The sequence below is a fragment of the Colias philodice genome, chromosome 1 (assembly GCF_061535455.1).
Source record: "Colias philodice isolate Cphi_HAF_F1 chromosome 1, ilColPhil1 Martin Lab GWU primary, whole genome shotgun sequence".
Taxonomy (NCBI): domain Eukaryota; kingdom Metazoa; phylum Arthropoda; class Insecta; order Lepidoptera; family Pieridae; genus Colias; species Colias philodice.
The window spans coordinates 15,089,075-15,115,909 of record NC_143086.1 but is presented as its reverse complement, the minus strand read 5'-3'; the positions used below and the strand labels follow the sequence as shown (position 1 = coordinate 15,115,909).

At 35.4% G+C, this 26,835-nt stretch overlaps 2 protein-coding genes across 7 annotated transcripts in view; both read left to right on the top strand.

Annotated features, from left to right (window-relative positions):
• The window catches only part of Mical (Molecule interacting with CasL), a 40,990-nt gene that overhangs the window by 2,230 nt on the left and 11,925 nt on the right, over nucleotides 1-26,835 (top strand). For all 6 annotated transcript variants that reach the window (XM_089696817.1, XM_089696804.1, XM_089696812.1 and 3 more), the window contains exons 2-20: nucleotides 2,746-2,930; nucleotides 8,658-8,838; nucleotides 10,849-11,012; nucleotides 11,607-11,691; nucleotides 13,619-13,806; nucleotides 14,111-14,281; nucleotides 14,518-14,715; nucleotides 14,962-15,166; nucleotides 15,325-15,501; nucleotides 16,225-16,419; nucleotides 21,687-21,823; nucleotides 22,198-22,267; nucleotides 22,425-22,489; nucleotides 24,269-24,541; nucleotides 24,689-24,820; nucleotides 24,902-24,976; nucleotides 25,104-25,264; nucleotides 25,598-25,831; nucleotides 26,039-26,193. In XM_089696817.1, coding sequence (XP_089552943.1) covers nucleotides 2,754-2,930; nucleotides 8,658-8,838; nucleotides 10,849-11,012; nucleotides 11,607-11,691; nucleotides 13,619-13,806; nucleotides 14,111-14,281; nucleotides 14,518-14,715; nucleotides 14,962-15,166; nucleotides 15,325-15,501; nucleotides 16,225-16,419; nucleotides 21,687-21,823; nucleotides 22,198-22,267; nucleotides 22,425-22,489; nucleotides 24,269-24,541; nucleotides 24,689-24,820; nucleotides 24,902-24,976; nucleotides 25,104-25,264; nucleotides 25,598-25,831; nucleotides 26,039-26,193 — 3,043 coding nt within the window. In that variant the 5' untranslated portion in view covers nucleotides 2,746-2,753. The remainder of the gene's footprint in view (nucleotides 1-2,745; nucleotides 2,931-8,657; nucleotides 8,839-10,848; nucleotides 11,013-11,606; nucleotides 11,692-13,618; nucleotides 13,807-14,110; nucleotides 14,282-14,517; nucleotides 14,716-14,961; nucleotides 15,167-15,324; nucleotides 15,502-16,224; nucleotides 16,420-21,686; nucleotides 21,824-22,197; nucleotides 22,268-22,424; nucleotides 22,490-24,268; nucleotides 24,542-24,688; nucleotides 24,821-24,901; nucleotides 24,977-25,103; nucleotides 25,265-25,597; nucleotides 25,832-26,038; nucleotides 26,194-26,835) is intronic.
• LOC149491507 (uncharacterized) lies at nucleotides 22,500-23,810 on the top strand. The gene has a single exon (XM_089698161.1). The coding sequence runs from the start codon at nucleotides 22,682-22,684 to the stop codon at nucleotides 23,696-23,698; it is 1,017 nt and encodes a 338-aa protein (XP_089554287.1). The 5' UTR covers nucleotides 22,500-22,681; the 3' UTR covers nucleotides 23,699-23,810.

The window sequence follows — 26,835 nt, the reverse complement described above, 5'->3', positions numbered from 1 at the left end:
TGTAGTAAAATGCCGTCGCACAATATGATCATTGTGCGATCAAATTAAATTTCAGACAACGAATAAAATTAAATGAAATTACGGTGTTTATAAGAAACTTAAATGTTAATTCTTGTCTGTGTTAGAATTCAATATTTTTGGTTTAATTACAATAACGGTAATTAACATTTTCAGAATTATTTAGCAAGTAAAAATTTTTTGTATGAAATTATTTTTAATAATGAAATTTTATAGCTCTAATGAAAGCTACAAAATGTATAAAAAATAAAAGTTTTAATATAATGAATTATTTTAACTGCATGCTGATTGAACATAAAAATGTTCAACTAACTGTAACTTACTATATCTATTTATTACTGTATGCACAATACATAATAAAATCAATATTTAACCACTTTTTTCTTAATTATGCCATTCTAATTAATTGAATACTTACACTTAACTAAATGACTAATTATGAAGAAATATGAATTGCAGAAATTACTAAGAGATGCATTTTAGAATAACTTTCTGTTACAGACTTTCACTGTAATGCAAATATGTTAATATTTTAAGTATAATTACGATTTAACCACCACTTTCTCTGAATATTTTAGTTTATAATTGAATTTTGCAGAACATTTATTTTTAATGACAGAATTTTATATAGAGGTTATCTATTTTTAGGGTTCCGTAGCCAAAATGGCAAAAACGGAACCCTTATAGTTTCGTCATGTCCGTCTGTCCGTCTGTCCGTCTGTCCGTCTGTCACAGCCGATTTACTCGGAAACTATAAGTACTACAGTGATGAAATTTGATGGGAATATGTGTTGTATGAACCGCTACAAAAATATGACACTAAATAGTAAAAAAAAGAATTGGGGGTGGGGCCCCCCATACATGTAACTGAGGGATGAAATTTTTTTTTTCGATGTACATACCCGTGTGGGGTATCAATGGAAAGGTCTTTTAAAATGATATAAAGTTTTCTAAAAAACATTTTTCTTAAAGTGAACGGTTTTTGAGATATCAGCTCTCAAAGTCGTAAAAAGTATGTCCCCCCCCCTCTATTTTTATAACTACGGGGTATAAAATTCTAAAAAAAATAGAGGTGATGCATGCTAATTAACTCTTTCAACGATTTTTGGTTTGATCAAAGTATCTCTTATAGTTTTTGAGATAGGTTGATTTAACTGTAATTTATTATATTTGCTGCTACGGAACCCTTTGTGCGCGAGCCCGACTCGCACTTGGCCGGTTTTATTTAATTCTTGGATAACAATTAAAAAACCATTACCTGTTATTATAATAACTAGGTCAAATATTTGTTCCAGTTATTATGATTTTAAATTAAACTAGTTCATGTATACTTTAATTACTATCAAAGATATATAATATATGATAAATAAAAACAATACCTATTAACATATTTTTTGTAACCCAAACAAATGAGTAATATTTGATTTTAAGGTCACTATTAAAATCCAATTCAATTGTTTCAATCTGTTTAGTTTAAAAAGTTTAAAATTATCTAGCCGCTCTGGAATCGCCGGGATTAAAATATAACCTATCTTTGTTTTTTAAAGTAGTTTTCTAATGTTAAATATAATTTTAACAATCCATAAATCTACTTTCGAATTAAATTAATACAGACACACAACCTCCTCTGTTAATAATATTGTTAATATGTATAATGCGTATTAGTATGGATAGTTAGATATAGCTACATTGGAGCAATATTGCACCAAGTTCCTCTCACAGCTGAAGGCCGTGTTACCTGATAGTATTGCGTTTCAGTTCATTGGGAATTGAAGGTCTATACTTAAGGTTTCAAGTCCTTAACCTAAGGTTCTGTTTACGTACTTAAGGCACAGGATTGGGTTTAAAATTGAGGAATTACTGACAAAACCTAAAGTTTTGAAAACATTCCATTTTTTGGTCAGGATCATAAACAAAAACTTCTGTAATTCCTGAAACAGTACAGGTATAAAGTACCACCATCTCGCGAGTATAAGGAACTCCCATGTAACAAGATCTGAGCCTATTGTCATAATCCAATCAAAACTCCCAACGCCGGGCTGCTAATCTGCCTGCTCGTCCTGTATATTTTTACTCTACTATTTCCATTATACGCGTCCTCATTTGCAAGCGTTCTACCGCTTTTCAGTACTCATTTTTCTTCCTCCTACACGTTAATGTCGGTAGTCGGTACAAATCCGCGCTGTATAAATATCAAAATTGGTCTAGTGATTCACCCGTGTAATGATAACAAACGAGCAGAAAACGCACTTTCACAAACATTAGCATGAATGCCTGAAGCTGTGACGCCTTTTTTAAGGAAATAAAGAGAAATGATCAGAGGTTACGTAGCTGAGTGTAACAACCGTAACGTATAGATATCCGTAATATGCTGTTATGAAAGTGGGCAATTTGCTCGTAATTGAATTACTAATGCTGGGTTAGGTTCATGCGCAAGGAATGGAATGGGATAAGGTTGAGAATTCTGTTATTTCTCCAGTGAATTCGCGGGCCACGAAGAATTTCTTAATAAGTAAAGGAATATTGAAAAAACATCTTGGTCCCTCGTGTAATTTATGAGTGTATTCAATTTTGTGGCTGGGTTCAAAATTTCCTTTCTGATAAACCGTTCTCTTAAGGTTCGTGATGTATACCCTCAGAAACATTATGTGCTCCAAGGAGCATAAGACTATCTGCCCTGATACCCTGTACCCTCCCAAGAGATTAACATTTATCTTCTTGTTCCAGCTACAGCCATGAATCGGGGGCCACGCGTGGAGCCCACTCCGCCCGAGTGCGCTCTCGCGGCGGAGATGTTCGACCACTTCTGCTCGGCGGGCACTATGAAACAGATACTGGCCCTGCATAGAGAGATCTGCAACACGCTCAATTTGAAGCCGAATAGACTGCCGGATTTCTATCCTAAGTTAAAGGTGGGTAGAAATAAATACGGATCCCTATTGTAGCATAAAAAAATTAGTCCAACTGTGTAATCAAACTTTAGGATCGATTCAGCTACATTTTGTGACATCATGGGTTTTAATTCAAAATGTAAGTTGAGCAGTACACTTTTTATTTATATTTCATGTAAGAATCGGTCAGAACCACAGGTCAAAACATACCTGCCGATTTAAAAATTCAAAAGCGATTTTCAGTAAATCAAATTGACACTTAAAGGGACAATGACCAATGATGAATGAATGTTCCTATTCCTAGTTGGATTGATTAGACATTGTATGCGATTCGCACGAGTCGCTTCTCTTCGGTTCTATAAAGCGTTTTAATATCTTTATAGGTAGCCTGACCTGACCTGACCGCCTCCTCGGTACAGTGGTTGACGCGTGAGCGTAGAACCGAGGGGTCCTGGGTTCGATTCCCGGTGGAGACGAAAAAAAAAATGTCTCGGTCTGGCAGGACACAGAAGGCTGATCACCTACTTGTCCCTAAAGAAAAATCGATCAGTGAAACAGATGTATGAATAATACATCTGCCCCCTACCCCACTACGGGGTCACGGGACTTCACTTTATAGGTAGCCTCCCCTTTTGTACAACAGGCATAGGTACTATGCGTAACAAACTCTGGATCGACTTATACGGTTGTAATGAATAACTATTAACTCTTTCATCGCAACATTCTAATACATGTGTACTATGTTATGCTCTATTTTCAAGTCTATATTATTAATTTTCTATATCGGTTTTTTGGGTTTATGTACTAGAACTTATTTCGTAGGTACGTTCAATGTACCCAACATTAATACTATGTGTATTATATTTGTATGAATAAAAATATAATATGTCAATATAGTTGTAGAATCTTCACGACCTTCGTACTTAGTGAAATACATAAATCGTTAACAATTACGTCCTAATCATAAGGAAAATACTTAAAAAATGTATTTTTTTTTATTTCGTAATGTTAACCTAGCAATATACGAAGAAAATAAATATAATAACAAGACATTTTTATTACAATAAATTTGGACATATTCACAGTGAAGCATAAAATTATAATCGCGATACAAGTAAGCCGATGACTTGCCAAGTTAAAGATTACACTCTTGTGTTACAAGAATTGCTCAAGTCGCAATTATATCTCGCTTATGTAATAAACAAAAGATGCGACTGAATTCTGATATGGGTAAATGTTTTTTCGTCAGCAATTGTCTTACACTGCCTCCCACATTAAACAATAGTCGGCGTATTTACCCGTTGAGTGCTTGTCTGACTTTTATTAGATCTGTATTAGTGCCAAGGGTAACGATCGCCCTCTTTATAGGCGCCTTAAATTCACCGATATTTATATTTCAATCGAAGCTATACATCATTAGGCATCAAGCCAGTAATCGATTAATTATACGCAGAGTTTGTAAGCAACGCAAGGCTAATCTTTGCAGCGATTCATTTGGGAAAACTTATTTGTCAATGTTTGCAAAATATTCCAAGTTTTATGTGTTAAAGACTATATAATTACTAGGTTGACTGATAATTATACACGTGTTTAATTATGATTCTTACTAAGATGGATTTTATGAGAATGTTATATCCTGACTCCTTATAAGCATATACATAAGGCAGTTGTCGCTTCACTTTGCTTGTATATAACGATCATTGAAGTAACCATTGTAGTGAAACCTCCTTTGTATATGGCAATACGTATGTAATAGAGATCAAGTACTAACTCCAGAAGTATTTATCCAATCTTTCTTAAGCGGATATCATGCAACATTGCAACCATGATTGTACCTAACACTTGTGTTATGTATTCAATCTCACGAATATTCTAGGATACCTACGTTTTACAATTAATGTTTCATATAGAAGGAATAATAAAGTCATTTAAAAGTGGATTTTATAATTATCCATAAACAATTATTATGCATACCATTAAAAATGTAACATTCCATCAACGGTTAAATACTAGACGCAATGATACAAGTGACTTTCGCTTCAAAAATATTAATATGGATGAGTTTAACTTGTGATCTTACAAAACTTGGTTCATGGTTATTCACCAAGGCTGTAGAAATTTTCTTTAATCAATGTTTTGCCATTTACGTCGAAGCGGTCAATGGTACGACAGTAATGCCGTGAAAATATGGCTTTGTATTGCGATTTCGATGGACGTCGATCGTATTAATGGTACAAGCAACACACCCTGTGTTTGCGTGGACACTTGTGTATGGTATTTTTAGTATAGACAGTTAGGTACTTACGTTATTTTTTTATATTCTTTTTTGATTGGAAAAATATAGTTATTTTAGGAATAATGAGGGAACACGCATTCTATTTTTTTTAATTCGTTTTTGCATCACAATTCGCACGCCATACTACGTCTCAATGGGCAGATATAATCAACAAAATGTATCTTCATAAAGTATGGCCAATTTACATAAAATGTTTTTAATTGCCTCGTAAATCAGTCTGTATTGGTGAAAACTACGAAAATATACAATCGTTTCTAAGATTAGCGTGTACACTTATATTGTTTTTTTATTAACTAAATACAAAGAATAATTAATAATACTGACATGTATTTATATTTATATATTTCCGTCCGCGACGTCGCTCACGTAAAATTCTAAAGTCTAGTTTATAGTAGGGGAGCCCAGGATGCTAAATGTGGATTTACTCGAGCGTCACGGGAACCTATTAGAATTGGTAGATTAGACCATAGCGAGAAAAAAAGGTCCTATAATGTTTTCACTTTTAGCGGTGGGGAAGGGTTTTTTGATTTTTTTTAATTTAATAAAGAAAAAAATTGGCTTGGAAATACTCAAGCGCGTTAGATATTGATATTTTGCATGCTCCAGGACGTCACTGAAAGAAAGTATACGTTAATCTGACGATTTAAGTGGCGATTTAATCGCTATGAAGAAAGGGTAAAAAATTAAAGTAATATTATTCGAGCGCGTCAGATTAATATATGGGGGGGTTAATTACAATATAAGAAGTCCCCATTTCGCTAATCTGACGATTCGAGCTCAACCTTGGGGAATTATGGATTATTCAAATTTTCCAGCGGGGCCCCTGAGCGCACCCACCAACCATAACTGCTCATATTGACTAGAGGTACTAATGAATAGCTAAGGTACCGTCCCTTATAGTAATCTGACGCGCTCGAGTAAATCCCAAAATCCCCTCTTGGGCTCCCCTACTATTAAGAGCCAGCGCGCACGAGCAACTTTGTCTCCGCAACTATTTTGTCTCTCCCATCAATTGTATGGGGAGTTGCGTCGCTACGTGCGCGCACTTTCATACTAGCCCATGGGTAAAGAGACAAAATAGTTGCGGAGACAAAATAGTTGCGGAGACAAAGTTGCTCGTGCGCGCTCGCTCTTATATTTTATTTTCTGAAAGGAAAAAGCTTATGCCCATATTAATGACTAATTTATATTTATGATAACATTTATGAGGATTGATTCATCTGTTTGGATGTGAATTGTGAACACTTCCTTACATTTTTTTCGCATTTATAATATTGGTAGTCGGTGATAATCTAATATAAATAGTTTATAAAATCATTTCAATTTACGCTTCGGGACCGGAATTTAAATAACGTATCGTTTTGATGTGCTAGCTCTGAAACCGAGTATATTATTACAAGATTATTACGTATATAATATAACGTTTCTAACTGTATAATATTTGAACCTGATACTAGATCGTGTAATTCAAACGATTACGTATAAAGCGTATAATCAATTAGATGACGTCGAAATGAATCGTATAGTTGTTGGACTTAATAAAATATTTCCTGAATTTCGCACCATTAGATAATGTTTGAAAAGTAATAATTATCGATAGCGATATGATTATACCAGCCTGTTGTGCTTATTAATTTTAATAATATAGTCTCTTTCGAGATAAAGAATGCATTGTGTGTTGTATGGACAGGCTTTATTCATGACTTCCTATTTCGTATTACTTTAAATGTCCTGCATAAGGACATACAAAAATTCTTTGCCTTTAACAGAGTAGTTGTTCTGTGTAAGTGGGGATATTAATTTATTTTGTTTAATCATCATCCGATGAAATATTCGGGTATTATTTGTTATTGTATGTATAAAGCTGTTTATGCCGTTAAATACAAGGTGTTTGTTTACACTGCGACTGGTCCAGACATAGTCTATGTTTTAAGCCCATCTCGCCCTATTTCCATCTGCGAAATACCCTATTTCCTTCGGTAATTACATTTCGGATTTACAATATGAAGCATAGGTTCGCTTGTTTATTAAACATGATTCTGTAGAAATGTGCGCAAGTTTGTAAATGAAAGCGTTGGGTGATTTATTTTTGAGTAAAACTTAACAATAAAAGCTGTTTTGACTCAGCGTTGTACGTGGTTGTACGATAGTTAATGCGTTTTGTAGTTTTTGACAGCACGTAGGTACACTCGCCGAACAAACTACATTGAATGTCAAATGAAGGATATTCCATTTGGAAATGAAAGGGCGTAACCGTCCTGGGAATAATTTTGTCGTACATACCTCTGCACACAAATATTTCGGACGAGTTATCGTACTTGTTATCGGTGATAATGATAATGCTAAACGGTTAACGTGAATGACTTAATTACTGCCAATTTCGAAATGGACTATCGCATGATGAATCATTTGCGTTTTTAATTGGATTGTTTCGTAATGACCTTGGGAATGGATTCTGTCAACTGGTGGTACATCGGTTAAATACATTTATATCGCCCTGATGATTCTTTGTAGCAATTAAAGGACTTGTTTTGTAGATTTTTGGAAGCCATATTTTTTACTAGATTTAAAGGCACTACCTATAAAATGAAGAAACTGTAAAAATTTTGTAAGGATAAAATTAAAAAGTTGACAACAGCTTAACTGGTTAAATACTATAACCACTTAAGGCGTATAGCCCACTGTAATAAATAAACACTGCGACCGCAGAATACAGATGTGGTTAAAATGTTAATTGTTTAACGTTTATACGTTTGCCCGAAATTCAGCCTTATGTACGTGCGCCGGTCATTCTGTCACTTTCTTAAAATGGTTTCTGTATCAACTAATAATAGGTATATATGTATGTTTATATTTCTGTTTTATATATTCAAAATACATACTCATTATGATACTTAACGAATTAGAACGTAGTGATATAATATGTAATAATGTCTGCAGTTAGTCTTATCAACGTATATTTGTGTCACGTTGTAAAACAATACACACAGGCAAATAATGCAAATGAATTTTAGGGTGCTTTTCTACCAATAATATGCGAATATATGTTGCGAGGAGTGTGTTTGTAAAAAAACAATCATATCGTTCCATTTAGATTGAAAATTGAAGCGTCTAGCGTTTGGAGCGATACTATTGGCTATTTACAAACACATACCTCGCTACACATCCTCGCACATTATTGGTGGAAAATAATCCTTATTATTATGTTATCCGTGTGTTATAACTCAATCCTATTGATTTGTTTTATCAATACTCTACTTATATAAAAATTGTCAAAAATAGGTATATGTAAATATTCTTAATTAAAATTGATCTATATTTTTCGTACACACAATTTCCAACATATCTCTTAATAGTTTGTAATATCACTAGCAAAAGTAACATTGCCTTTAAAATTGATCGATATTCGGTGTACCTCCAAACACCTATTGACATTCGTCCATTATTTCCAGGCGAAACTAGCGGCGTCATGGAAAGCTCAAGCCCTCTTCAAGAAGTTCGACGCGCGCGCAAACCACAAGGTGTACAATAAGGGGAGGATGTGTCCGCAGACCAAGGTGCTGATCATAGGAGCTGGGCCGTGCGGCTTGAGGGCTGCCATCGAGTGCCAATTGCTTGGAGCTAAAGTAGTATGTATTATGAACAACTTATTTAAACAATTTAATGTGGTGATATTGAAATTTATCCGCAGGATTAAAGTGTTGATAATTGTTTGACGATTGTCATTGAGTGCCCCCTTAAAACGCGGTTTAAATAATGAGCTAGGTTTTTTTATGATGGAGTCTTAAGTCTGACAAATAGTGAAAGTGATCTCTTATTGCCCTACAATGAAGATGTGACGCCATGTACTTATTCTAAACTCACCAAAGACTCTTCACTAATTTCAATATCACAGCATACTTTTTCTCGATTCTTAATATTTTAAGTGCACTTATAATTTCTAAGCTTCATACGGATCCCCTAGCGAATGAAACAATGTTGTATAATGTGTACTTACTCAAATAATATTAGTTTTAGCACTGATTACTTGCATAGGTGCTCAACACGTGGTGCGTGCCCTAATTCCGCTGAAACGTGCTCGCCTCCCACGTTTGGTTATAAATGTTATAAATAGTATAGTGAATATGACTTGTTAATTCGCATTCGAAATGTGCCAAACTATAAATACGCTTCCGTAGATATTATTATAAATTTCTATGTCGTTCGTTTACTTATGGGGAATTGTTACCACTGACCACATTTTATGAGATCTAAAAGCGATGGTGGTAGGGTTCACGATCACTTGTAAGCTGGTACATTTAATTACATTTACTCGCTCATAATACTTATGTTGTTACTTGTTAGTAGACATGGGTAGGTAATGCGTGTAATAGTACAAAAGTAATATCACTTTGACACGTAATGCAACATCACGCATTACGCATCAGTTACAAACATCACTCGCATCACTCATCACTTCGGCAACGTTCGGTCAGTAAAAATCAACTATTTACAACAATCAATGTTGTAAATAGTTGATTTTTAAATACGCCTGTCTTCCTTAAACAAAGATTACCAGTCCTAAGCCTGGAGGGCCCCTTTTTTTATTTTGTTTTACATTTGCTTGCGTTCATTACAATTATTAACAAACAACATAAAGTACGTGGCCAAGTATGAAGGAAAATCAACTACATTTTTTAAATATTTACTTAAATTGTAATTTTACGATATGTAATAAGTATTGCAGTTATTATTGCTATTTTTCAATATGATCTGTAATACTTCACATATCACCTTAAACATTACTCGGTCATCATTTCATTAAAAATCGATCGGGTAATGTGTGATGTTACGGAGTAATATCACTTCCGTGGAAGAGATGCGTGATGTTGCATTACTATTTGACGTACTGTTTTGCGCATGTCTACTTGTTAGAACGTTCGAGACCAGACTTCTGTGCCATACTGAGATTACTTAATGCTCACTTCTAGGGAACTACTCCACGGCGTATATCAAATACTTTATCAAATTTTGACCAATCCAATCAACGGAGTGTTTGGTCTTGAATATTAAGCCAACAAGGAAAATGTTAAATTTTGTATTTAATATTTGTCACTGTATATTATGAATTAAAGTTCAAAACAAATACAATAATATATGAGCAGTTGCCTAATGCCCTTTTCTCAAAGAACCATTCCTTACTCTAGTACCTCTAATAATGATATGAAAAATTAAATAACAGTCACAACAGTAATGCATATTAATTTAAAGCACGGGCCTACAATATGATCATTTTATACTATTATTTATAAATTTTTAATATAGAAACCTGATTAACTTTTTATTTGTAAAAGTCGCGCGAAAAAAAAAACAATATTTAAATGGCGGCAATACTTTAGACTTTAGAGTACCGTCAGCACGAAAGGTAAATTAATCGCGTTGAGACAGCATGAATATTAATATTCAAACTTTTTTTTCGTACGTAGTACCATGTAGAAAGAAAGAAAAGTATAGAAAGAGTGATATGAGCGAGAAATCATGAGACAGACCGCCATCCAAATTTTGTTTCTATATCCGCGCGGGTTATACTATTTTAGGATCCTTCACTTTTTATTTATAAAAAAAACAATGATACTCATTATTATATTTTCCTATTCCAGGTAGTAGTTGAGAAACGGGACAGGATATCACGTAACAACGTGCTACACCTGTGGCCATTCGTCATACACGACCTCAAAGCGCTGGGCGCTAAGAAGTTTTTCGGGAAGTTCTGTGCTGGCTCCATAGATCACATCAGTATTAGACAACTGCAGTGTATATTGATGAAGGTAAATGGAATTAAAATAAAAAAAATATATAATTTTATTTGTATACTTTTAGATTGAAGTGATTCATGCCTGACCCTGACTTGAACGGGGCATGGTGTTGAAATATAGTTTCATTTGTTTCGGGGCTTCGGCACGGTGTAGCGAGATTTATGGGTTATTCAATTTTAGGTAAAACATGAATTAATTTGATTGCCAGTGTTGGATAAGAAAAAAGCTTATCTCTCTGAAATACTTTTTTTTATATTGGTGGAAGAATTTTAATGGTAGGTTAATTGAGTAAGGTCCCATGATCGCTACGATACGATAGATTATGATTTGAGTCCAGCTTAATCTATATTCTATACATATTATAATAAAATCGTAGGAAAGTCAAAACTGTACATTGAATATTTTTTGAAAGAATACTTGTGGCGTGATCTACAATAGATACCGAAGCCAAAAATATAGTTTTTTTTAATTTTTGCCTGTTTGCCTGTACGTATACGTCCGGGCTAATCACAAAAAGTACTAAGAATATTTTACATTTTTTTTTTTAATTTTAATACAACAATTAAATGAAAATCTTTATTCTAACTCATATAATTGTATTTCTAGGTATCATTGCTCCTTGGGGTTGAGATTCACGAAGGTGTTGGTTTTGAAGAGCTGTTGGAGCCCACAGTGACCGATAACTCAGAAAGTGAGTATTATTGTACTTACTAAAAAAGCTTTGCGTTACTTTTAATTTTGTGTGTTACTGTTATACTATGCAATTAATATGTGTATATTTTCTTTATTAATTCTTCTATTATATTAAAAATTTGTCGCGTATTCTGATGTGATGTTGCATTGCAAATGTTTGTGTTAGTTTGATCGCATGAGCTATCAATTTTGTGTCAGCATGGCGATTTTGACAAAGAGCGAATCCATACTATATTATATTATTATATTATATAATATTATAAATGCGAAAGTAACTCTGTCTGTCTGTTACTCAATCACGCCTTAACTACTGAACCAATTTGCATGACATTTGGTATAGAGATATTTTGATACCCGAGAAAGGACATAGGATAGGTTTTATCCCGGAAATCCCACGGGAACGGGCGATGCCGCGGGTGGAAAGCTAGTTCAAAATAATTCTCAAATGTGTCTTAGTATGCGTGATTGTATCTAATGTTTCTATGCCAAATTCAAACTCAAACATTTATTTATTCAATTAGACTTCTTCTAGAAGCACTTTTGAATCGTCATTACATATTTTTAACATTTACCACCAAATCGTAAAGCAGTATTTATGGAGAAGAACCGGCAAGAAACTCCATAGTTTCTCTTTTAAAATCATGTCAATATTAAAATTTAATTTTACATAATATTATGTAACTTCATAATATACTTAAAGCATCTGAAACGATTTTGATAGATAGAGTTAGAATTCTTTTTATTTCCAATTTTGATAATTGGCTGGACTAGTTGTTTCAAAGAAAGAATGTAAATCTAATTTAATATCCAAGATATATATCTACCTTGTGAAATAATCACTTATTTAGTGGCTTTTGCATCCCCTCGTTTATATGAAAACCAATACTAATTCCCTACTAATATTATAAATGCGAAAGTAACTATGTCCGTCTGTCGGTCGGTCTGTCTGTCTGTCTTTCTTGTCTCGCTTTCTTATTCATGCCTAAACCAGTGAACCGACTTGGATGTTTGATACAAAAGGAGACCAGAGAAATAACACAGGATAATTATATCCGGGAAATGTTTACTATAAATACGCGGACGAAGCTGCGGGTCGAAAGATAGTTTCAAAATATGTATTCTAAAGAACTTACTGCTTTAGTGAAGTCCCATATCCCCAAGTGGGGTAAGGGGCAGATGCATTATACATCTGTTTCACTGATCGATTTTCTTTAGGGACAAGTAGGTGATCAGCCTTCTGTGTCCTACCAGACCAAGCCTTTTTTTTTGTCTTCGTCTCCACCGGGAATCGAACCCAGGACCCCTCGGTGTTACGCTCACGCGTCAACCACTGTACCAAGGAGGCGGTCGACTGAACTTACTGCTTAGTACTACGATATACCGAAATAACACCACTTTTTTCTTAATTTACCCAGGGTAATCATAAACTGCTGAACCTAATATTAATAGTACTTTCACTTAAAATTTGAAGAGTTGGTTTGCATATTGACATTTAAAGAATACATAGGCAAAGTCACGGGCTTTTGCTAGTATATGATAATATAGTATACTGCTATTCTGACATAATATTGCTATTTTTGATGTCTGTACTATTTGTACTGTAATATTAGTTTTACAACTTTTTTAAGAGTGCAAGCCATATACTTGAATAAGTCTGCTTTTGCGAATGAAAAGGCTTTGCAAGTTTATTTCGAGCGAGATTTTTCTTTGTAATGATTTCGTAAAATATATATTATTATAGTAAAATATAATATTGAAATGTGTGTGAAAGAATTAGCTGATCCTTAAAAGATAATTATATCTAAATGCACAACTCACTTGCTTAAATAATTGAGCTTTCAGCATACATCTTTATTCTTTAGTATTCATACATATTGCTCAACATACATGACCAAATAATTTCTAACATATACATGGTGTCCCAGTTCTAGGCTGGCGTGCTCGTGTGTCGCCCCAAGAGCACCCTGTATCACAGTATGAGTTCGACGCGCTCATAGGAGCGGATGGGAAAAGGAACACCCTGCGGGGATTTAAAAGGAAGGAGTTCAGGGGAAAACTGGCCATGGCCATCACTGCCAATTTTATTAATCGACACACGGAGCAGGAGGCTGCGGTATGTTAAACATTATTAGGACAAACAGAATATTATATAGAAATTAAGTAATTGAATTTTTTTTATTGGCGTATTGCTTTGTTAAAGTTAATTATAAATATTGTAATACAAATAGCTGTAAGGAATCTATGTATGTAAAAATAAATAAATAAACGCAGTATATTTTATATTTTGTAGATTACAGTTGATTATCTGTCCGATCAAAAAATAAAATCTATTTACTATCATTTTAAAATCTATATATTTGATTTACAGTTTAATTTCTATGTACTTTTATAACAATACAACATTGTATTTGTTACAGGTGCCTGAAATCAGTGGAGTCGCGTTTATTTTTAACCAAAAATTCTTCAAAGACTTGAACGAGATGACAGGGATCGATCTAGAGAACATAGTGTATTATAAGGACGATACTCATTATTTTGTTATGACAGCGAAGAAGCACAGTTTGCTGGACAAAGGAGTGCTGCTAAATGTAAGTTTTTAATTACATTCTAAAGATTAATGTTAGACTATCGACATGTTTGCGTTTGTATTGTTACAATTTAACATATTATTATACAGTACAACATTGTATTAAAAGTTGCGAGCATTAATTCCCACTTTCGGTTATTTTGATAAGTTTAAGATATTATTTTTACATCAAATGTGATTGAATGAAATGAAATTCAATGCACATTATATGAAATGTATATTGTATTTTTTTTTCAGGATTTCTCCGAAGTATCCCGTCTCCTCAGCGTGGAAAACGTGGACCGAGCCGCGTTGATGCGGTACGCGCAAGAGGCGGCCCGCTTCTCGACGGACGGCCGCTTGCCGCTGCGGGACTTCGCGCTCAACCACTACGGGGAGCCCGACGTGGCGCTGTTCGACTTCACGTCCATGTACGCGGCCGAGAACGCGAGCATTGTGAGTGTTGTGCGAGACGAGCGATAGTGTGCCTTGTGGTGTACGAGAAAAGCGTCAATGTGGCCCGGCTCTCGACAGACGGCCGCTTGCTACTAGCTAACAAATTAGGTCTGGTAAAAGTATTGTTCCATTTCGTTTTAAGAGTTAAATTGCAACAAATAAATTTAGTTTGCAGTTTATTTGGATTTAGGAGATCTATGTCTATTTTCTACATATTTCAAATTATTAACCATACTTTTTCCGCAGGTATACGAGCGCCTCGGCCGTCGTCTGCTCTGCCAGCTAGTGGGGGACAGTTTATTAGAGCCGTTTTGGCCCACGGGCTCAGGATGTGCTAGAGGGTTTCTATCCGCGTTGGACTCCGCGTGGTCGGTGAGGGCCTGGGGTCAGTCCCCGCACCCGCATCCCTTGCAAGTGATCGCTGAGAGGGAGAGCATTTATCGGCTGTTGGGTATGACTTTATTTAAAATCTTTCCATCATATACTGGGTAAAAATATCCCCTAAATATTTAATTTTCTCCAAATAATTTAAGCTCTAAGACAATGTAGATTGCATTTGTTGTTCCTTTAATACAACTCGACGAATGTTAATTTGATGTATATTTTCAGCGCAAACAACGCCAGAGAACTTACACCGCGACTTCGGCGGGTACACGCTGGACCCGGGCACCAGGTACCCGAACCTCAACAGGACGGCCGTCACTCCGCACAGAGTCACGTCGTTCTACGATTCCGACGATCCCCTGCCCTTGGATACCTCTACGCTGCCCAAGAAACGACGTAGGGGTGAGTGTGCTATATTTGTATTGATATTAAGAAAATTGGCATTTAACAACTAAGGAAATTTTGTGTAGTGATGTTAATAAATTCATCAATTATTTTAAGAATAATCTTGTATCATTAGAAGCTTTACTTATTCGATCTCATTATGAACTACATACATATGATTATGCCTGGATTTCAGCATATATTTGTTGAATTTATGCTATTTTCACGATAAAAAAAATACCAAATGTATTTAAAACAATGGGCATATTTAATTTATTTTTATGTTCAAATAAGAATTCTGTGAGGAAACTGATACAAGATAAATCTAATTCAATCATTTTTAGATATACATTTAACTGGAACATGCTTCATTTAATTGTTCCCCCACAAGTATGGGGGTATTCAAGCGTAGAGTGGAAAGGTACCTTCTAGGGGCTTCCGTTCCTTCCTTCTTCTGGAAAGCGCTTGCGTTCAACCTTAGACCACATCTTATGGTCTAAGATCCGAATATAGGTCGACCTGCACCGGCGTGATAATAGAATGAGACCAATTTTATAATAATAAAGGATTTTTTCAGTCAACCCATCTTTAATAAATTTTTTAATAGAGTACGTTTATTATAAAATTGGTCTCATTCTATTATCACGCCGGTGCAGGTCGACCTATATTAGGATCTTAGACCATTAGCTTTACATCAGGCGAGATTGTGGTCAAACTTGCCTAACTTAAATTTTCCCACAGACCCAGAAATACCGGAAGAGGCTCTGATCGCGTGGGTGGGGTACCAAGAACCAGGTATACGTGCGGCGGCTTCACCGGCCGCTCTATACGACCTGGTAAAGCGGTACAGGCCCGACCTGTTGGCCGACCTGTTGGTCGACCAGTTGAGCGACGACGCCGAGTGGCCGATATACCACGTGCTGCAACGGGAGTTTGGTGAGATTTTGTGTAAAAATATATGTAGTACCTGTAGGGGTAGTGATCTTAATTAAAAATGTGGTTTCATGTGCTGTGTGTGTGTGTGTACATGCGCAAGTGTTGAAATTTGTTAAATTAATTTTGAGCGTTCTGTTATGTCTGTATGTTCTGTTATGCTCATTGCTCACCCTACATCCTTTTCGCTTGTTCAGCATTTCTCATCATTCCTGGCCTTTTCCATAGCATCCATGTTTAGTCTCCTCCAATTTTTAATCCCGACAGACGGCTGTCTTCTACTATTTCTTTTTTTTTAAAGTCTTATCGCGAGAGTCTCGTAACATTTTTGGTGGCAGCGCTAAGGGATTTAAAAAAGTAAATCCCCGGTCTGAATCGACGCGTGTGTATTGTGCGTGTAAAAAGTGAAAATAAAAACGTCCCTCAATCGACGTATATGTTTACGTGAAAAGTGAAAAACAAAAGTTAATCTTATACACCAGTGTTTCGGGGTAAATCGACGTAACTTTGAGTCACACGACCACCAAGTTTCAGGCAATTTGTGTTTAATATCACACTCCTTAGTCGAAACACGGTAGCGAGATAAGCTGTCGGCCAAACCTTCAAGGACGAGATACAACATACAACATCCGGAGTCACATACTTCGATAGAAGATACCATGTCTATCGTCCTCATAGTCTGCACTATCTAGTAAGTGGTTTGATTTGGTCATTGCGATTGATATTTCTATAACTGTGTAAATTCCATATTATCTGTTTTTTGTAACACCTAAAATCATAAAACGTGTAAAACTCTAAATAGATATTATTGTAATATTGTTCTTTTTAATATACATATACATACTATATAAATATAATTATAAAATGACAGAAAGTAGATACCGAGGAAGATGGCTTGTGCCCTCCTCCATCTGGGCCTACTACTCGATCAAAAAAGAAATACCCGTTAGGGTATCAAATTAGAAATGGATTTATCCACTCTTTTAAAATTAATAAAACCATATGACGGGAGCCGTGAAACCTTAAAATTGCAATAACGCTTATGAATTAGCTTCAGAACCGCAGAAAGATATATTATTTAAATACATCCTTTGTCAGCTTCAGGGAAAAGCACAAAATGCTTGTTTAATAAAGGAATTCTCACATTGGATTCCACTTAAAGAATTCCTCAAAACACAATTTAGCGAAAGGAAGCATTATGCTCATTTACTCACAGATTTGCAGGAGTGCAAGCAAGCATTCTCGGAACCCGTCAGCCAATTTGCACTGAGAATAGAGACATGTTTATCTCAACTTTTAACTGAAATTTCAATTTCTCACGGTCATAAAAGTAGGGAAATGATAGGCCGAACGGTAGCAATGGAGGAGCTAGCCCTTCACCATTTTCAGATGGGGTTGTTGCCCCGACTTTCAAATATTGTAAGCTGCAAATCACCAAAAACACTCAATGAAGCCGTCAATTTTAATTTCTATATCTGAGGAAAAAATACAACAATATTTCCTTAAACACGGCCAATCGAGCTCGCGACTAGACAAACCGTTTAACAATTCAAGACCTTCTCTAGCCCGGCACGATTTTAACAACCAAAATTCGGTTAACCGTCAAAATTCATTTAATAATCAAAATTCGTTTATTCACCAAAATTACACCAATATAATTTAATTGTCGTTATTGCAAACACCCTGGCCATACGATTGAGCAATGCCGCAAGACTAGGCAATTCAATTATAATAGATTCCGAAAGCAAAATGTAAGTCAGCCTCCTGTGAATTTTACTTCAATGTTAGCATACAACACCGCGGTACATTCCACAACTCATTATTCGCCGTATGAATTATTATTCGGTCACAAACCTCATATCCCTAGCTCAAATACTACTTACCCGGAATACGTAAAAATGCTTGATTAGGTATTGAGAAATAGGACAATTCATTTTCATAATGACATTATTCGACATGATAATGACATTCATTCAATCATAATGACATTATTGATAAATAGGCGCCACGTAACCCATCACTATGATGAAGTGAAGCTAGCTAATTGCCCCGGCGCCGCCTAAATCATAGATCTTAATTATATCTTAGTTATATCTTATATATAAAATTCTCGTGTCACAATGTTAGTCTGCATACTCCTCCGAAACGGGTGGACCGATTCTTTCGAGAAATTTTCTGTGCATATCGGGTAAGTCTGAGAATCGGCCAACATCTATTTTTCATATGTACCACGGGCGAAGCCGGGGCGGACCGCTAGTCAAAATATATTATTTTATTATTATGCGTAATTTAATTAACTGTGCGTGACACATAAACGTACTTTATACTTAGTAATTAGATTTTATTCATCTTAGATATTAATATAATCGTCATAGATAAATACTAGATTTAATTAGAAATATATATTCTATTTCCAATGTCATGGCTCATGGTCACCCCGAATATGTACATCGAATCAACTCCAGTTCCGGTGTTTATTTTGACCCGATTGGGAAATTAAATATAACGTAGGCTATTTAGATATAATAACTGCTTTAGATATATCTTATACTAGCTGTTCCCCGCGGTTTCACCCGCATTGCTCCGCTCCTGTTGGTCTTAGCGTGATGATATATAGCCTATAGCCTTCCTCGATAAATGGGCTATCTAACACCGAAAGAATTTTTCAAATCGGACCAGTAGTTCCCGAAATTAGCGCGTTCAAACAAACAATCAAACAAACAAACAAATCTTCAGCTTTATAATATTAGTATATAGAATATTAACTCATTTTTAAGCACACTAAGTTTCATATGTTTTGTAATCCAGGCATATTATCCCAATAATACTGAATGTAGAATTTTTTGTAATTAATTTGTATTAGAACCTCTCAAAACTCGATGTAATGTATCCGAGTATTTTTCTTTTTCTCAGTAGTAAGTTCAAACGTGGGGCTTGGTTTGCTGGTATTGGCACACTCTCAAAAACAATATTTGGCACTTTAGACGAGAATGATTCATTAAAATATGATAATGCTATACAAGCTGTACAGAATAATGAGAAAAAACTGAGTTCATTACTAAAAGAAAATATTTTAATCACATCTTATACTTTTTCAAAATTTAATTCAACATTATATGACATAAAAAGTAATGAGGCTAGTCTCGCAGGAGCTATCGACAAACTCTCTTCTCAATTTCAAAATGTTTCAAATCTTTCAATTAACTTAAATATTAAATCAAAAATTGATAGTATAGTGGCTCGTCTCGAAGCGTCAATGCTGACGATATAATTCCGTTTAGAAAACATAACAAATTCCATTCTATTCAGTAGACAAAACATCTTACATCCGGCTATATTAACTACCACGCAACTTTACCAAGATCTTGACGATAACTACAGACACATACCTGTAGTTATCGACAAGCTCTTGGTAAAGTTCCGTGGGAGATCGTAAGTTACATTTAAGTATAGAATTAAGTAATATACATTTGTTATTAAAGTGAAACTTTTATTACATCGTCTCAAACTTTTTGGTCTGTGTAGCGCATGTCGCGTGTATCGCGGCTGCCGAGTAGGTATACCTACTCGTCACGCGACATGCACTACACAAAGCAGTGTTCGGACCCGTTCGAACAGTTTCACTTTTACCGTGGTTTCATAAAACCACACAACATTTTTTTTAAATATTTCTAAGCTCGTTTGTTATATAGTTCCAACAACAAAATAATTTTTGTATTACGTATTCCTTTAGTTGCCATACAAGATTACAGATTATTTCATTGTTTAGCTTTGCCTACTCCGCATAATGGAGATAAGCCTAATTCTTTAGTTTCGTAATTCCTAGTATTAAGTACATCGCAATGACCACTGACAACTTACTATACTATGTGCTAGAATCTATTAAATATTGCACTGCTATAAATCCAAACGAATTCATGTGACGTCACGAGTGTATATTCAACAACTTCAAATCCCCGGTGTGAGAACGAACTATTTATTATTGTTTATTTTATTTTTACATACAAAGATTCCTTACAGCTATTTGTATTACAATATTTATAATTAATTCACTTTAACAAAAGAATACGCCAATAAAAAGGAATACCAATAATAAGACAATTAATGTGACAGTAGTTTTACATTAATTATAACAATGATAAAGTGGAAAAAAATTTTTTTTTTTTTTTTTTGGACATGATATATACATTATAGAACGTTGGAAACGTACCCAATAGAATGTTTGGTATGGATGTGTGAATGTGTGTACTGTGTGTGTACTATTGACAAAGTGCCCTACCAGTGCAGTGTCATACGGATTTTATATTCGGAAAAAAACGTAACAATTTGGGAACCTATTTCAAATAATAACTGGATTTACGTGCAATGCCCAAAAAATAAACTATTTGTAGAGTGCCACAATAAAAATACTGTAATTATAAATATTTCAGGAACGGGTATTCTGAATATCCCAAGACTGTACAGCTTATAATAAGAATATTCGGCTTGTACCTCAGCTTAAAGATATTTTGTTAAATGTAACTTTTACTAATTCCGATTTTAACATAATCAATGACTCCTGTTGTAATATAAGTAAATTTAAATTTTATTAGAAAAGAATAATGAGCCTCCCATGGCATTAAAAGATAAAAATTTGGATATTTTCACAGTTCAAACAAAATTAAAATTAGAAGCAATTTCGGATAACGTAGACAAAATTATTAATCAACATCAGATCATAAAATACGAGACTCACTATTCATTTCTAATCATTTCAGTTGTTTGTGCGATAATTGTGTACCTTATTATTAAGGTTAACCTAACATTAGAATCAACGTAGTTATCCTTCTTCCTAAACTTCAGGCTTTTCAACCCTGAAGTTTAGTCTAACTCGGGGAGGTGTTATGTCCGTACTCTGTACGCTAACATGCTCACCCTACAATCTACATCCTATTCGCTTGTTCAGCATTTCTCAGCATACCTGGCCTTTTCCATAGCATCCATGTTTAGTCTCGCTCCAATTTCTAATCCCGACGGACGGCTCTCCTATAAAACGTAATATTTCGTTTTTTTTTTTAAGTTTTTTTCTCCCGAGAATCTCAATAGTTCGCAGCGTCCAAATTTTAGGCAAACGTGTATACAACAAAATTTATAGAAATTCTATTATTTTTAGAGAAAAATAAACAAACAAACAAAAATTGATTTCGCTGCTTGAAGTATTCTCTATTGCACCACTATTGCTGTTATTACACACATTTGTGAACGTTACCTATTGTAATTTTTGTTATCAGGTATCCCTCCGTTCTCTACAAACCAGAAAATACAAGACGTGCCAGAAGCTAAGCTACGCTCGTATCTAACTCGAGTTTATTACGCATTCAAGGGCGAAGTACCGCATATTCACCATGAGTCCAATATGTTTGATCAGGTATGAATAAATAAATATTTCAGGACATTTTCACATACTAAGCTTTTCGCTTGTGTTATGGAAACCAAATGGTGGATAAACATACATATATTATAATTTTTAAATATATATTAATATAGACAACTAACATCGATGTTCATCACACAAATATTTGCACTGGGTGGGAATCGACTTCTGGCTTTGAAGGCAGGGTCACTACCAACTAAGCTAAAACTACAAATAAAAATATGCAGCCTGTGTATGGGAGTTTATTTACTACATTACTATATTATAATAAGTTTTTAATGTTGTCTGCAGATTGCATATAAAAATTGTAAATATAACCGAAATATTTATATAATATTTTTATGACATGATATTATTTTAAATTTTAGATAAAACAAAGCCAACAGAAGGATAAAAGCATACGCAACACAGCTGAACAATCAATATCTGCTTATTCATGTAAGTATTAGTTATAATACTTACTTATCTTACTGTTCAATTATACCGTAACTCTTAAATCTAAACAAATAATAATATAGACCTTTGGACTATTTTATTTTGCGCTTTTACGTGACATTATTATTTAATTTATTATTCATTATGATGTTTATTTCAGATGCCGCCGACACGGACAAATCGCACTCGACAAAAAAGAAACGGCGCACCATTCACGTGGTTCAAGTAAGTAACGATCCAGCTGAGTATATTAGGAAACAGATTGGGAAGTTAGATCTTAATGATATCTCACAATTAGCTCGACTAATAGAAGGCCATGACGCCATATCCGACACGGAACACAACGCAGACAAACAAAAAGAACTGCAGGAACAGATATTGGCTTTGTTGGACCCAGAAGACTCTCCAGACCCCACTATGGTCAGGGCGTCTTTATCTCAATTACTTCAAGGCAGTTCTAAAATGAGAGTCAAGGAAACACCAGAAGAAGCTCATGTTAAACGATATTTTGTTAATGAACAATCTTCGGTGAAGAAACCTACACGCAAACTCAAAGGACTCGATCCGAACACTATCGTAGTGCCGGATTTTTCGTCCATATTCCAAAACGAATCTACTGATACAGATGACACGTTGATTGCAAGTAAGATGTCACCTAAAAAAGGGACGACCAAACACGAAAAGATGCTTATTCGATCGCGTTCTGCGGAATCACCAGAGCTTGAACCGAGAAGATTGTCCGAAATCATGACACGCAGGAAAAATTCAGATTCGATGTTACAGTGTGGTCGGGCCAACTCTGTAGGGTCAACAGAAACCGGATATAATATAAAAGAAATTACCAATTTGTTTGAGGGTCGCAAAAAGAGACAAGCGTCCGGCTCACTCACTCATCACATGCGTTCCGAACCCAAAGAAACACCAGAAAGGGTTTTACGCTGGCAACAAATGGCAGATATTATTGAAGGGAAGAAACAGGACACACAAATTTATGATACCTCTAAACGGGTTGAATCCATCGGGAATCCGGAAATGGCGTTGCGCAGACAAAAGGTTGCGGAACTAATTGTAGGCAACAAACCACGCCAAGTCACCGAGTCTGTGACGTCACAGCGAAGAAATTCGGGTGAATTAGCCTTCAGAATGCAGCGCGTATCAGACATGATGGAAAAGAAGAAGGAAGAATCGAAGCGACATAAAGGCGGAGGTAAAAGGAAAGCGGCTCGAGAAATAATGAAACAACGATTCGAGAAAAGTCTGCAAATGCTAGCAGTTGAGCCGCGTATGAACTTTACGCCGTCCACAGACTTGGAGAATGATTACGGTCTACAGCAGTACAGAGCGAGCGCGCCGCAATTCGACGAACGCGTTAAAAAACTTGAGAAACAACTACAGCACTATGTGAGATTCGTGTGTGCGTGTTGCATGGACTAACGATATATACTCGGGAACATATACAGGATGTAAATATTCTACCAAATAAGCGTTCTTTTTCGCAGAAGCTATTTAATATACCAACACCCCTTATGACGTGTGCTGTGCACTTTAAAACACAACATTTTCTTTTTCTAATGTTCGTTTTTTTGCACGACAAAAACTCTTATTTCTTATAAAAAATTAAAGTATAATGCATGTATTGAACGGACTTCGTTTGTCACGCACGTTTTTAACTAACTGTTTTAAAATTATGTTTTTTTTGTTGTTGTATTTTATAGTGCGTTTCTTTGACCTAAATTAAAATAATAAAACCCCCTTTCGCCATAGTGTTATATGTTTTAACAAGTAACATTTTACATATTTATAATGATACCTGTTTATTTTGGAAGCGATCGAAATTTTTTGTGGATGGGTAAACAGTCTATTTATTTCAAGAGAATTTGTTTTTAGAATAATTTGATGTATAATCAACGCATAGAAAACCCATTGACTTAGAGTTTCGATGCCACGAAATGAACGGTTTCATTACAACAAATCATCCATATCTAAGACAAAACTATTTTTTAGGAGGAAGGCAAGTTGGTCGGCGGTAGGACTAGATACTCAATAGGTGGTGGCGAGAGAGTTGCCAGGCTGGCCGCTGAGTTGGTGAACACAAGCAACGTGGCATCTACCCCATTACCCAAAGCTTCGAAACCAAAAGATCTCATGAGATCCGTCGGCAAGATAAATAGAGAGGACTGGAATGTTAAGGAAATTGAAAGAAAAATAACTGAGAATAGGTTGGGCAGGCCCGAACCGAAAACGGCTGAAAAAGTGCCGAAGTGGGATAGAGAACAGGTATTTATTAGTTTATTTATTTGGGTTATGAGCATAAATTAATGGCGGAAGTTAAAATAAATATTTAAAAGAATCGATATTAATATGTTATGCTTAATTTGCGTTCTATATTTAAAAATTAATAATAAACTTGTATTTTTGTTATAGTTTTTAGGTCGGCAAAGGAAGCTCAAAGAGGGAGATTCAAACGATGAAAAGTGGGGTGAGATCGATGAGACTATTCATAAAATCGACCAGCAATTGAAAGACTCTGGGAGACCTATGCTTGGAACGAAAAAGGTATACTCAATTTATTTTTATAACTGATATATAATTTTATGTTAAAATATGCAATATATTTTAATAATTATGACTTTTTAGGTAGCCAATTTAGCAACGAAATTTGTTAAAAAGGACGATCCTTCGCCTAATAAATCGCAGTCGAGTAGAAAGGAAGTAAGTATAACCTTTTTTCTGTATGATTTTTTTTGTCAAGTTTACGTATAGAGATTATGAACTCTTGTGTGAATATAAATAATATGAAACTTTTCCATTGAATTAAAATAATTTTCTACTGGGGCAGTTGAAGGAGAAAAAAATATGGCGCGGGCCGACATCCGCCGGCAAGCAGTGCACCGCGTGCGGGACGCGCGTGTTCGCTGCAGAGGGCGTGACAGCGGACGGGCTGCACTTGCACCGCGCGTGCTTCCGCTGCGCCGTGTGCAAGGCGGTGCTGCGGCCCGGGTGAGTGCGCCCGACACTGCGGTGTGATGGGAGGACTGCCTCCACTAGTCGGACTTGGATGGGTGTAGTTAGATGCATTTTGATTTTGACGATCGTTTTTAACGTGACTCGGGTATATAGAATATCCCCTGGAATATATTGGGTTGAATGTTTATTTTTGCGAAAATTTGTGCCGTTTTTCAGGTTAAACAAAATTCTAATTGCAAATCGTTTAAGTAGGCCCTCTAATATGGAGGTCTGCATAGGAAGTTTTTAATAAAAACGGTAAACAGAAGGTCAGTTATAGCTACTAACATAATAATTCCAAAACACGACTAACACGACATTCCTCAGGAGTTACACCATGGAGCGTTACGGGACGCGGCTAGTGTGCCTCCGTCACTCCGGTGTGGATGTGCCCGAGGCCGGGTCGGCTGTGGCCACTAGGAACGAGTATAAATACGCGGCTTCCACGCCCGAGAGGATCAGTATAGAGCTGTCCGATGGCGGCGCGAGGGAGATCGACGAGGACGAGTGGACGGATAGGAACTTTTTAGCTTCGGAAACTTCGGGAGCTGGAGGATTGAGGTATTTTGATTATTGTCTTTTGCTCTTGTGTATTTATAATTTTAAAGATGTGATCTTTTTTATATAATTCAATATATTTTAGTTCCTAAAAAATCCTTGATGGTTCATGTATTTCTATGTGTATGCTACAAATTAGGATAGTGAAAATTGTAGAAACTAATTTGATATGTATCTACTCTTTATAACTTGTATAAAATGATATAACAGCGACGACGACGACTCGAGCACGGACGAGTACGTTGACGTGGAGAGCGATGCGGAAGCGGATCGATCCGGCGAGCAAGCGGTGGCCCCACCACCAGCGCACTCTAACATTTACTTCTCCGACGATTCCTTCGGATATGACGATTATTCGGATGATGGTAGGTCATTATACTAATTTGTGGAAATAACGTTAAATAGTGGTGTTGTATTTCGTTTCGAAGTGAAACTTCTTTATCGGGGTTGGAAAAAAATTTAGTGTAACAATTTTTCGTTACGCGTGCCATTTTTTTCTTATCCCTACCACGCGTGATTCGACGTATTTTTCTAAAGTTGCATATAATAATTTTTTTTTTTGAAAAATAAGGTCATAAAGAAGTTTCACTTCTTACGTGTGTACACTAGTACAGGCACACATTTTTTTACTGGTCCGATTTGTAAAAAAAATTTCGGTGTTAGAAAGCCCATTTATCGAGGAAGGCTGGGCACAGTTAAGAAATAGAAGAAAGAACTTCATCAATATATTATATTTCTATAAACTAGTAGATTATTGTAATGAAAATCTAATTAAAGTGTAATTAGTGAATTGTGTGTTTCTTTTCTTTACTATAAAATGCAGTTCGACAAAGGTAACAATACAAAGTATAAATTACATTTTCTTTTTATTTAAAAGACATAAACACAAAAAGATGTGAAAAGAATAAAGTTGATCACGCATGCTAATAATACTGCTTTTTATATTTTTTTTTTGCTAATGTAACTAAAGTAATTTGATTTTTAAGCTCCATAGTTTCTTTCTTTGT

Excerpts from the sequence above, each read along its gene's own strand:
- LOC149491507 (XM_089698161.1), top strand. The coding sequence starts at position 22,682 with ATGGTCAGGGCGTCTTTATCTCAATTACTTCAAGGCAGTTCTAAAATG.